Below are 12,503 nucleotides of genomic sequence, written 5' to 3'. Positions count from 1 at the left end.
TAGTTCTACATTGGCATGAGAAGATAAAATGATAGCGCTAAATGTACCCGTTTTTTTAATATGAGTGTACGTACCACGTCCCTAAGTTTCATGTTAAGTAGCGTTATTTCCCCCGCACTACGCGACGGAAAATCGATTGACATACGATATCGGCACTCGCTATAGTAATCGAAAAGGAAAACCGAAAAAAATAAAGTTTTAGGCATGTCTTCTTCTTTATCGTGGTGTTCGTTATCTTCGGATGAAAACGATTTATTTTTTGCGAACGCCGTAATGCAGGCAGCACAGCACAGCACAGATGATCATGGAGGAAGAGGAAGAAACGTCGTCACAACCGCGAACTAGGGCAGCCGCCTTAAATCGAGACCGAGAAGATTATCTCTATTTTTCGGAGAAAAAAATATATTTAATTTTTTTAGTATTAATAATGTATTTGATTTATTTTTTGGTGTTAATATTTAGGTGCTCATGATAGTTTAGTTGCCCAACCTACGAACTTGTGTACATGAAAAGTATGCTTTTAGAGTTTCTATTTATAGATCCTTTTGTAGTCTCCTAGCTATCCTCCTCACTCAAAATAACAATTATAACATTTCTTTCAATACATATATGAATTCGAAAAGTATGACATTGTTTCAAAAGCTCGTGGATGTTGAAACAATCCGAGAGACCCAACGAGCAAAAGGTCTAGCCACCATTCTTGCCATTGGCACTGCAACTCCTTTCAGTTGTGTTAATCAAGCTGATTATGCCGACTATTATTTCCGCGTTACAAATAGCGAGCATATGATTGATCTTAAGGAGAAGTTTAAACGCATATGTAAGCATATATAGAATTTTTTAAAAGAAATAGATAAGATTTAAATACATGTTGTAGTTTTTTGTGAAACATATATGAAAATGGAGTTGACTAAATAATTTAATTTTCTTTCTAGATTCTCATTTAACATCTAAATTAGTTTTTTTCTCTGTAAACATGTAATATTTAAAAAATCTAAGTACATCATTTTGTGTTATTTTACTTTCATCTACATTGTGATATAAATGTGTTGTATTTGTTCTCTTAATATTAAACTTGTAGGTGACAAGACAATGATCAAGAAGCGATTCATGATTCTCTCGGAAGAGTTTCTAAAGGAAAATCCCAACATGTGCGAGTACATGAGTCCGTCTTTGAATACTCGTCAAGACTTGTTGATCACTGCCGTCCCGAAGCTCGGCGGGGAAGCTGCTATCAAAGCCATCAAGGAGTGGGGAGTCTCAAAATCGAAGATCACTCATCTCATCTTTTGCACCACCTCGGGACTCGACATGCCTGGTGCTGACTTGCAACTTACCAAGCTACTTGGTCTTTCCCCTTTGGTTAAACGACTCATGATATATCAACAGGTAGTGGTGTGCATGGAACTTGTTTCATGTTTGAATGTTTGTTATTGGTTATCAATATAGGCCAAAAAAATTATGCTCAAAGATAGTTTGAGCCATTTTTTAGGCCCAAATATTACAAGCCAAAATATAAAACTGAAAACGAACCCATTTTTAGGCCGGCCCATTCAAGAAAACAAAAAGTGAAACTGAATGGTTTCTTTTTAACTAACCAGAACCGATCCATACACACCACCACCTGTTGGTATATCATGAGTTGATTAACCAAAGGGCAAAGACCAAGTAGCTTGGTAAGTTGCAAGTCAGCACCAGGCATGTCGATTCCCGAGGTGGTGCAAAAGATGAGATGAGTGATCTTAGATTTTGAGACTCCCCACTCCTTGACGGCTTTGATAGCAGCTTCCTCGCCGAGCTTTGGGACGGCAGTGATCAACAAGTCTTGACGAGTATTCAAAGACGGACTCATGTACTCGCACATGTTGGGATTTTCCTTTAGAAACTCTTGTTTTAGAGAATCATGAATCGCTTCTTGATCATTGTCTTGTCACCTACAAGTTTAATATTAAGAGAACAAATACAACACATTTATACCACAATGTAGATGAAAGTAAAATAAAACAAAATGATGTACTTAGATTTTTTAAATATTACATGTTAACAGAGAAAAACTAATTTAAAGATGTTAAATGAGAATCTAGAAAGAAAATTAAATTATTTAGGCAACTCCATTTTCATATATGTTTCACAAAAACTACATGTATTTTAAATCTTATCTATTTCTTTTAAAAAATTCTATATATGCTTACATATGCATTTAAACTTCTCCTTAAGATCAATCATATGCTCGCTATTTGTAACGAGGAAATAATAGTCGGCATAATCACCTTGATTAACACAATTGAAAGGAGTTGCAGTGCCAATGGCAAGAATGGTGGCTAGACCTTGTGCTCGTTGGGTCTCTCGGATTGTTTCAACATCCACGAGCTCTATCAGCTAAAAATAGCAACTATAAGGCTCGAGCCCCATCAATGGCGCTCCACCTGAACCCTTCTTCCTTCTCGTTAAAAAAAATAGTATTGGTTGAAATATATGTGGGCCCCACCTGAACCCTTCTTCCTTCTCATTACCATGATGGAGCCCCATCAATGGCGCCCCCTCTTGAATTGCATGGTGTGGATGTATAACGCCTTGGGGCGCTGTAGACGATGATGTGGCGAGGGTGACGCCCCCACATCATCCGGCCTAATTAAAACCATTAATAAATAAGGACTCTAGGAGCGTCCTTACATGAATATAACATATTTCAACATTGGTAGTCTATAGTGTTTACTTCTACATTTTTGTATCTACAACATTTTATAAATATTATGAATGATGATCAATTATAAAAATTATAAAGTACAAAATTTTACATGCTAATTTTTTTTTTTTTTGAAAGGCAAATTTCATTAACACACAAACACAACCGGGCAATCTCCAAGACGGAGACCCCCTACAGCCAAAACGTTTACATTACATCAAAATCGAAACTTTGCCAATCCTTCCACCCCATAACACCCTTTTTACTTCTACTAGAAAACCAAATATAACCCAAAGCTTTTATATCTGCTACAAGTTGAACCACATTCCGGTTATCATCTTGAAATATCTTTTCATTTCTAGCCTTCCAAATCCGCCAACAAAAGTAATGACCATAATCCCATGCAATACCAACTTCTTTCTCGCCGGCCAAGAAGAATCCAAGTAAACCTGCATAATATCTTGTCTCGGAAAGAAAAAGAACGGAGGCAATTTCATCCAGCTAGCTATACCATACCAAACACCATTCGCCAATCCACACCCGGTGAATAAATGATCCACACTCTCTTCCTGATCCTCACAGAAATTACACAATAGATTTCCACAATCAATATTCCGCCTTTGTAACGCTTTCTTTGTAGGGATCCTGTCAAGTAACATTCTCCACATAAAAATATTACATTTAAGCGGGATCCATTTGCACCATTTGTAGATCGTATCCGACTGAGAAAAGCGATCACTATCCAACCATTTCTTCACTTCTTGGACAGAGAAACCATCTTGCGAGCCATTATCCCAAAACCATGTATCATTTGCTTCACCCAAACTTTGAGCCGCCACTAAATCACAGCAAGCTTGTAGTTGTTGAACCTCTAAATCCGATTGAGGACTTCTCCTCCACTGCCAAACCACATTCATTCCACTCTCTCCACCCCTAATTCGTTCACTAATTTTACAAAACTTTGCACTCTCCAAACGAAATAGATCCGGAAAAAGACTCTTTAGCGGAGTACTATCAACCCATGGGTCGATCCAAAACATAATTATCCAAACCATTCCCAACCCGTCCCCTGATCAAATTTAGGCTGCTTCGATCTCCAACTTTCAGCCGTAACCCACAAGTAACTATCTTAGACCATGTACCATTAATTCTAGAATTATGCGGATATGCATCCCACTTACGTTGCGACCCATGAATAGCTTCCACCACTCTTCTCCGTAAAGCGTTTCTTTCGTGACGATACCTCCATAACCACTTAACCAAAAAGGCTTTGTTACAATCTCCTAACTTGCGAATTCCCAACCCACCATATTTAACCGGCTTTGTAACTACATCCCAACCCACCCAATGTAACTTTCTCACGTCAACATTACCTCCCCATAGGAATTTTTTGATTAACCCTTCCAACACATTTATCACCCCAACAGGAGCCTTGAAAAGAGAGAAATAATACGAAGGGAGACTAACCAGAACAGATTTAATAAGAGTCAATCTACCTCCAATCGACAACACCTTTGACTTCCACCGTGTCAATCTACTCTTAAACACATTTACCACCGGCTCCCAACTACTAACTCTATTCAAGTTTGCCCCAACCTTTATCCCAAGATAAGTAAAAGGAGCTACCCCCGCTTGGCAACCCAACTCACTCGCCTTCAGACCCACCTCTTCTACACTTTTACCCACACCGTATAGAGTAGACTTTTGGATGTTAATCCGTAAGCCCGAACACATATGAAAAATACGGAGTATACGCCTCAAACACACCAAATTGCTATCTGACCACTCCCCCATCACCATAGCATCATCAGCATATAATAAATGAGATACCACAATACCACCGCTATCGAACCCAATACCACGGAATACTCCGACATCACAAGCTTTTTTTTATTAGCCCCGAAAAAGCCTCCATCACCATAATAAATAAAAACGGAGATAGCGGGTCACCCTGACGAATGCCCTTCCCACAAGTAAATTCAAAAGTCGGAGACCCATTCACCAAAACCGACGACCGAGCCGACTTGAGAATTCCATCTATCCAAAGACACCATATCTCTGGAAATCCCATCTGCCTCATAACCGAAATTAAAAAAGCCCAGTTAACATTATTGTAGGCTTTTGCAAAATCTATTTTAAACAAAAACAGCTCCGATCCAGTTTTTTTAGACCACGAAAGCACTTCATTAATCAATAGAGGACTATCCAGAATATACCTACCCGCCACAAAAGCCAATTGCGTCTCATTTATAATACTATCCATGACCGGTATCAACCTGTTCGCCAAAACTTTTGAAATAACTTTACTAATCACCCCAATCAAATTAATCGGTCGATACTCCTCTAACCGCACCTGGTCATTCACTTTAGGCACAAGTGTAATAAATAAGGAAGACACTCCATGACTAATCTCTCCTGTGACCGCAAAATTGTTCACGATATCCATAAAGTCTTTAGAAAACAACTCCCAATACCTTTTAATAAATCGAAAGTTGAACCCATCCGGACCTGGAGCTTTATCACTACCGCACTGGAACACCGCCTCCTTAACCTCCTTTTCCAAAACGGACGAGTAATCTCCATCACATGATCATTGCTCAAGGTCTTCAAGCCGTAGCAAGCTAGTTTCGGCCTACAAGGGAAGTCTTCTACAAACTTAGCCTTAAAAAACCGCAATACCTCTTTCTTAACATCCTTAGGCTTATGAATCCAATCACCATTCACTGAAAGACCCAAAATAGCATTCGAAACCCTCCTACTATTAATAGAACCATGAAAAAATCTAGAATTCTCATCACCCTCTTTCGCCCATTTTACTCTAGATTTTTGTTTCAAATCTTTTAGCTTGAAATACTCCAATTGTTTAAGTCTCTTTTTAGCTTCTTCCAAGACCCAAACCTCCTCTTCCAGTAAATCCCTTCCCTCCATAGTAAGCTCCAAATCCTTGACCTCCTTACTAAGCACTTCAACCTCCACCAACTCGGTCGAAGTCATATGATGTTTCCACAGCAGAATTTTATTTCTCAACACTTTAAACTTCTGCATCAAGACTATCCGGGGCTCCTGTAAAACTAAAATTCTCAAGCGCGTTTTTAACCACATCATCAAAGCCTTCCCGTTCAAGCCATGAGTTGAAGAATTTAAACGGTTTCGCACCAAAATTACTCGAACCAATCTTCAACAATAAAGGGAAGTGATCCGAACCATCTCGGTCTAGAACCCGATACTCCGCATTTGGCCATTTATTATAAAACGTCCAATCTACAAAAATTCTATCAATCCGACTTAGCTTATTATTAGCTAAGTAAGTGAATTTCCGACCTTTTAAACCAAATTCATACAACTCGGCATCCTCCACAAACTCATTAAAAGCATTCGAATCCGCCAAATCAAAATTTGAATTACGCCGTTCTGCACAATCCCTCACACTATTAAAATCTCCGGCCACAATCCACAACCCATCCCCATCCGACTTCACCGACTTCATAAGCTCCCACACCCGCCTTTTATCTTGTAACCGTTGCGGGCAGTACACATTCACAACCGTCAATTTGGAACCGTCACTTTTCACATGACCAGAAACCACGGGCATATTTCTATCTTTCAAAACCGAAGCTTTAACAAACAACTTCGGGTTCCAAAGAGTAATCAAGCTACCCGACCGACCTGTAGCGTCAACATACTCGAACTCGAACTCACCCGAGCCCCAGAAGCTACTAACATTAATCGTATCCAATGAACTGAATTGAGTTTCCTGGATCAAAATAAATCCCACCTCATTTTCCGTCTTTAATTTCCTACACCACCCGCCTTTGCCATCTGCCCCAAGCCCTCTAATGTTCCATGAAATCACATTCATTGATCCACCTGTTGATAACCTTCTTCAGTAACGACCTTTGCCACTGAATCTCCGAACTTCTCAAACTGCTCCACACCAAGGGCCGAACCCAACTTAACCGTTTCTGTTACTTCAACCCCAATCACCTCTTCTACAACCTCCACATTTGTAATCGCAACACCTACATTTTCATCAATACCCACAGAGCTCGTGATGTCCTCCCTGGATTTCTCCTCGTTCCCATTAATCGCATAAATAAACCTATCAATGTCAAATAAATCCTCCCATTCTCTAGCTCTTTTTTTCGGTCTTTCTTGCCCTGGTGGAGACGGAGACTTTTGCGCCCTCGCCTTTTTACGGAAACCTCTAGTCTTCTTACCCCTATTGTTCGAAGCCTCGGTGTTAATCCCAACCGTATCCAAGAGAGTATCATTTTTAAAACCCCCAACTTGCTGGTCATTTTGTTCATCAACCACTGTTTCACTTATTTCTTCTTCCAGAATTATATCCGTTTCAACCTGTTCCATGGCACACCCACTGTCCACGGCAGCCTCCATATTACAACCTTGCCCATCCACATCCGCACCATCAGCGATATTCAACCCCGATTCTAAATACATCGAGCAATCATCTAAACATTCTGGAACCCACTCACCCATCTCCTCTTCAACAACCACCGGGAACACCTCCTCCTTCCATCTCACGGAAATCATCTCGTTAACCCGCAGCCCCGTTTTACGAAGCACACCAATCATAACACACGACAAATCAACTGTAGCTTCATCACACTCAGGCAGTTGAACTACCGTGCCAAATTTACTACCAATGTCATTGAACAAACTTTCATCGTATAACATTAAAGGAACCCCGTAAATCTTCAACCAAGCAATATGGTCCGTATGAATCACCTGTCCATCCCATCTTTCTAAACTATCAAAACAAACCCTCCATACCTCCTTAGTACGTACAAACCCTTCCATGCGTACATCCGACTCAAACAACAACATAACCCAGAAACCACCCAAGTACCGAATACCAACCTTGGCTTGTCCCACCAAATCTAATCAAATACACAACTTAGAAAGCTTCTTCAGATCAGAAACCCTTCCCACAGCCCCACACCCTTCCCATAACATACCACCCTTAGCCGCTACAGTGACCACAATCTCCGAATCTTTCTTAGGAGGATCAACATTCAATAAGGTATCTCTAAAAGATCTCCCATCCCCTTTACCTTGACTCGCATTACTAGTCTCTTCCACACGAGTCTCCTTTCTATTCCCCTTACCCGAGTTAAGACCCTCCTCTTCGTTCCTAACCGGTACCCATTGCTTTTCCCCCTTCCTCAACACCCTTTCCCCATCCACAAATCGGGCCAAAACAACGTATAACTTATATGAACCAATCCAGACATCCTTCATCAGGATCTCTAAGTCTTCCGGATCCCTAACATTCACAAAAGACACAAAGCCAAAACGCTTACCAAGCTTATCATATTTCCGTGCGATATAGATACTTTTGATCGATCCAAATCCTTTGAGAACAACCATCAAATCAGCGGATGAACAACCCTTCGGGAGGTTAGATACAAAGTACTTTGTCACCGGCAAATCGTTCTGTTTCGGCCTCTCCCCTTGATCTGATCTTCTTCCTTTCCTAGTCGGTGCATCATACCAAGTATCGACCTTGTACCTCTCCCTACCCGCCATGCAAACGAGATCAAAAACAGCCTGTTCGTCTTACGTGCCGCCAATCGCCTCCTAGTTTTCCGGAGTAACTAGGGTTTTTGTATAGCTCCCCAACTATTTCACACACATTTTTCAAATGATACATGGTTTTGGGATAATGGCTCGCAAGATGGTTTCTCTGTCCAAGAAGTGAAAAAATGGTTGGATAGTGATCACTTTTCTTAGCCGGATACGATCTACAAATGGTGCAAATGGATCCCGCTTAAATGTAATATTTTTATGTGGAGAATGTTACTTGACATGATCCCTACAAAGAAAGCGTTACAAAGGAGGAATATTGATTGTGGAAATCTATTGTGTAATTTCTGTGAGGATCAGGAAGAGAGTGGTGGAAGCTATTCATGGGTCGCAACGTAAGTGGGATGCATATCCGCATAATTCTAGAATTAATGGTACATGGTCTAAGATAGTTACTTGTGGGTTACGGCTGAAAGTTGGAGATCGAAGCAGCCTAAATTTGATCAGGGGACGGGTTGGGAATGATTTGGATATTATGTTTTGGATCGACCCATGGGTTGATAGTACTCCGCTAAAGAGTCTTTTTCCGGATCTATTTCGTTTGGAGAGTGCAAAGTTTTGTAAAATTAGTGAACGAATTAGGGGTGGAGAGAGTGGAATGAATGTGGTTTGGCAGTGGAGGAGAAGTCCTCAATCGGATTTAGAGGTTCAACAACTACAAGCTTGCTGTGACTTAGTGGCGGCTCAAAGTTTGGGTGAAGCAAACGATACATGGTTTTGGGATAATGGCTCGCAAGATGGTTTCTCTGTCCAAGAAGTGAAGAAGTGAAGATGTTAGGGTGAATGGTGTCGAGTCGGTAAAGGTGTTCGGCACCAATCGGTGACCACCGCCACCTTTGTTTACGATCAAGATTACCGATTTTGGGGGCAAAATCGGTGAAGGTTCACCGACTCGGTGAAAGGAGGGAAGGGGGAGAGAGTGGGTGTGTGGTGGGGTCCATTTCTTCTCAAGCAATCACACATTTTTTTAAATAGTTTACCTAAACCCCGTTAGGTAAACCACCGCCAACGCTTTTTAGCATTAGGTAAACAATTAACATGGCGCTATATGATTGGGTGAATTGAGAGTTTACCTATTCCAAATGTTTAACCACTCCCTTCACCCTTATAAGTTAAAAAATAAAAAAGTACAAAATTTTAAATGCTAAACTATGAAGGTGAAGATGTTATAAGTTAAAAAATTAAAAAGTACAAAATTTTAAATGCTAAACACATGTATGTGATTATTTAAGTTTGGAAATGAGGGTTTTTGAGCGGCTTTTTGGCTCACCAAACGGTCCGAAACTTCGTGCTGCTAGATGAAAACACACCAAGAGAGGCTTATGTTGCCGTCAAGATCATAAGTGTTTTGGTTTTGGTTGATTTAAGCTTGCAAAACTTCAAAAAAGCAGTTGAAACTTACATGAAATGATAGTATGGTTGGTTGTGTGAGCTTGGATCACCATAATGAACACTTGTAATCTCTTGGGTTTTGTTTTGAGGCTGTTGTCACAACAGTGTTGTGAAAGAGTTACAGCCTTAAATAAGGGTGTTTGGGGACTTTGTTGATGCATTTATGTGGATACGGCTCGTTACGGTTCGCTCGCGTTACACGTGAAGGCCGGGGTCAAGATATCCTCCTATCTTGACCTGGTACAAGAAATGTTAACACATGTGTTCTACTGCAAGTTGTGACATCCACGAAGAATCAAGAGTCTTCGTGGGAGTCCTCTTTTCACGATCAATGATAAGTCTTCGTGGGATTGGCTTTTGACGAAGAATCAAGTGCTCGACGAAGACTCTCCAACGAAGAACCAATGCGGCGAAGAATCCATGCGTGACGAAGACTGTCCACGAAGAATCACCTATTCTTCGTGGATGCCCATTCTTCGTGGGCTTCTGTTGGGCCCAATGGATTATTCGTTGAGCTGTGGATAAGGTTTGTAATAAAAGGAACACTTGCAGCAACATATAGGTCAGACACACAGTGAGCACACACCAGAGAGTTGAGAGTTTATTGTGTAATCTTGTACTGATACTTTTCTGGTTGATATATATTGAAGCTTTTAAACGTTGAATCTTTGTGTATTGTGTGTTCCTGAGCTTGGTTTACATACCCGTTTGGATTCCGCACAACCGGGTTTGTCGTATAATAAGGATAAGGTTACTAGATCCTCCACTAGTGGACCTACAAGTGGTATCAGAGCCATGGCTCTAGTCCTTGTTGAAACCGAGCCGTGTGTCGTTGTTCGACCATCTTCCTCAAACCATTTCTCTGAAAAGTTGGTGTTTTGAAAGTTTTATGGGTTAAGTTTCTGAAGAACTTGTTTGTTGTTGTTCAAAAATTCTCTTCTCTGAAAATTTCAAAACAAGTGGCAACCCGATCGGATGGCCATCCGATCGGGCAGCCCTCTAAACTCTTCATACACATAAGTCACCCGACCGACTGGCAATCCGATCGGATTGCCATCCGATCGGACAGCCATCCGATCGGACAGCCATCCGATCCAGTGACTAATTTGACACTTATGCAATCTCGTTATTCTGCCCGACTCTTAACCTATTATAATCTAATCAGGCTAATTCTAAATAGAGCTCCCTTTGATCCAATAACAGTTGCGACTGTTAAGCAATCACTATGAGTATACTCGATCCCTTTTTACTTTAAACTTTTGGGGTGTAACATGTATTCTATGAAACTTAAACTTGAATCTTTGAAACTTATACTCTATCCTATGTGTATGTGAAATTTGTGATTCTTGATTCTTTGTGCTATGTGACGTTTAATCCAGAGTGTGTAGTTCCGCCTTAACAATAGTAGCGCTATAGGAGATGCACCTCTCCCATTATTCTCAGGGGGTATTGTTAGGAGGATTCTAGTTTGCCTTGAGTCTTGGGTAAACACTAAAGCATCAGGATACTTGGGCTATCACTGCGTGGACTGCGACACTAGCACGGCTGAAACTATTTTGTTACATTTACATGTGGATACGAGTTGTTTTAATCTACTATTCTATTATCAAATTGTATACTCGCCAATACTTTTGTATTGATATTTTAATACATGTTGCAGGCTCATAGGTTGCAATGGAACATGGAATCAAGCTAGGAGATGCTTAGAAACGTCGCCTAGTTAATTTAGTCTTTTGAACATTTTATGATTTGGTTTGTAATGTGAATCTTGTGATGACGTTTGTTAGACTTTTGCATGAAATCAATTAATCTTTATTGAAACAATAGTGTTATGGAATCTCATGAGCAATCTGAACGCTTAGTGCTCGCACCCCGATGTTTCTGCCATCGGTTGGGGTGTGACAGATTGGTATCAGAGCCATAACTATAGGGAATTAGGATAAGTAGGAATACTTACCCTAGTCTATAGTTCTAGGAATCTAGACTCTTATTTGCTGTTTAAGAATTATGTATTCTACCGTACCTGCTTCCTAGCAGCACATGTTCCTGTTAAACTTACATGCCTTTCCTAAGGCTAACATAGTATACACTTGACACTGTTCACCGGTGTCTATATTTTGCACGAGAATTGCCCTCAAGACAGGAGTGACATCCAAACCTTGACGGAAATTCTCCATATTATTCTAGTAGGTCTTGTCTGCAGATAAGTACCAACGCTATTAGGGTACGATGTTGTCAAGTTAGAGGTGAAACTTAGATCTTGATAACTAGTCCCACTCCTTGATTTTCATGTCTCGCTAAAGCCTTGTGACTTCCAATCAACTGGGTACATGAAATGACTAAAAGGACGAATATCGTAGGCCTAACATCGATGACGTATTTGTCTAAGTAAGCCAAGACACGTTACCTCAATTCGAAAGGGGTTCGAATCACTTTGGTTAGTCACCGTTCCTCTACCCGGAACACTCTATGTTTTATGAGCCCAATTTTATGTGTGGTTTTAAACTCTATTCTTCGTTTATTTTGACTCTTTGCTTATTTTGGGACTTTTACACGAACCGCACGTATGTCCGCAATCTAAAACGTTAACTCTAATCAGGATCAAACTAAATTTATGAAGCTTTTTTCAATCTATAGGGGAATCAAGATGCTATGTGAACCTATCTGATGAATCTATGCGTTGTGGTGATTATGAGATGCTAAATGAAACATGGCATGGAATACGAGACAGAAGTGACGTGTCTGAAACATGGTGGATACGTTGCTGGTACTTCCTATATATAAGTGTTTCCAGCATGTTACCAACTTTCGTACCAAATGC

At 40.4% G+C, this 12,503-nt stretch overlaps 3 protein-coding genes across 3 annotated transcripts; 1 reads left to right on the top strand and 2 right to left on the bottom strand.

The window, feature by feature from the left end:
• Positions 1–577: 577 nt before the first annotated feature.
• Positions 578–1,562, top strand: LOC110889414 (chalcone synthase 3). The gene is made up of 2 exons (XM_022136930.1): positions 578–820; positions 1,082–1,562. The coding sequence occupies exons 1-2, from the start codon at positions 610–612 to the stop codon at positions 1,447–1,449; spliced, it is 579 nt and encodes a 192-aa protein (XP_021992622.1). The 5' UTR covers positions 578–609; the 3' UTR covers positions 1,450–1,562.
• Positions 1,563–3,700: 2,138 nt separating this feature from the next.
• Positions 3,701–4,480, bottom strand: LOC110887668. The gene has a single exon (XM_022135245.1). The coding sequence runs from the start codon at positions 4,478–4,480 to the stop codon at positions 3,701–3,703; it is 780 nt and encodes a 259-aa protein (XP_021990937.1).
• A 1,237-nt stretch (positions 4,481–5,717) lies between these two features.
• On the bottom strand, positions 5,718–6,545 carry LOC110887669. The gene has a single exon (XM_022135246.2). The coding sequence runs from the start codon at positions 6,543–6,545 to the stop codon at positions 5,718–5,720; it is 828 nt and encodes a 275-aa protein (XP_021990938.1).
• Positions 6,546–12,503: the final 5,958 nt, after the last annotated feature.

Source organism: Helianthus annuus, chromosome 11 (genome assembly GCF_002127325.2).
Source record: "Helianthus annuus cultivar XRQ/B chromosome 11, HanXRQr2.0-SUNRISE, whole genome shotgun sequence".
Taxonomy (NCBI): domain Eukaryota; kingdom Viridiplantae; phylum Streptophyta; class Magnoliopsida; order Asterales; family Asteraceae; genus Helianthus; species Helianthus annuus.
This window is presented reverse-complemented; position numbering and strand designations above follow the sequence as displayed.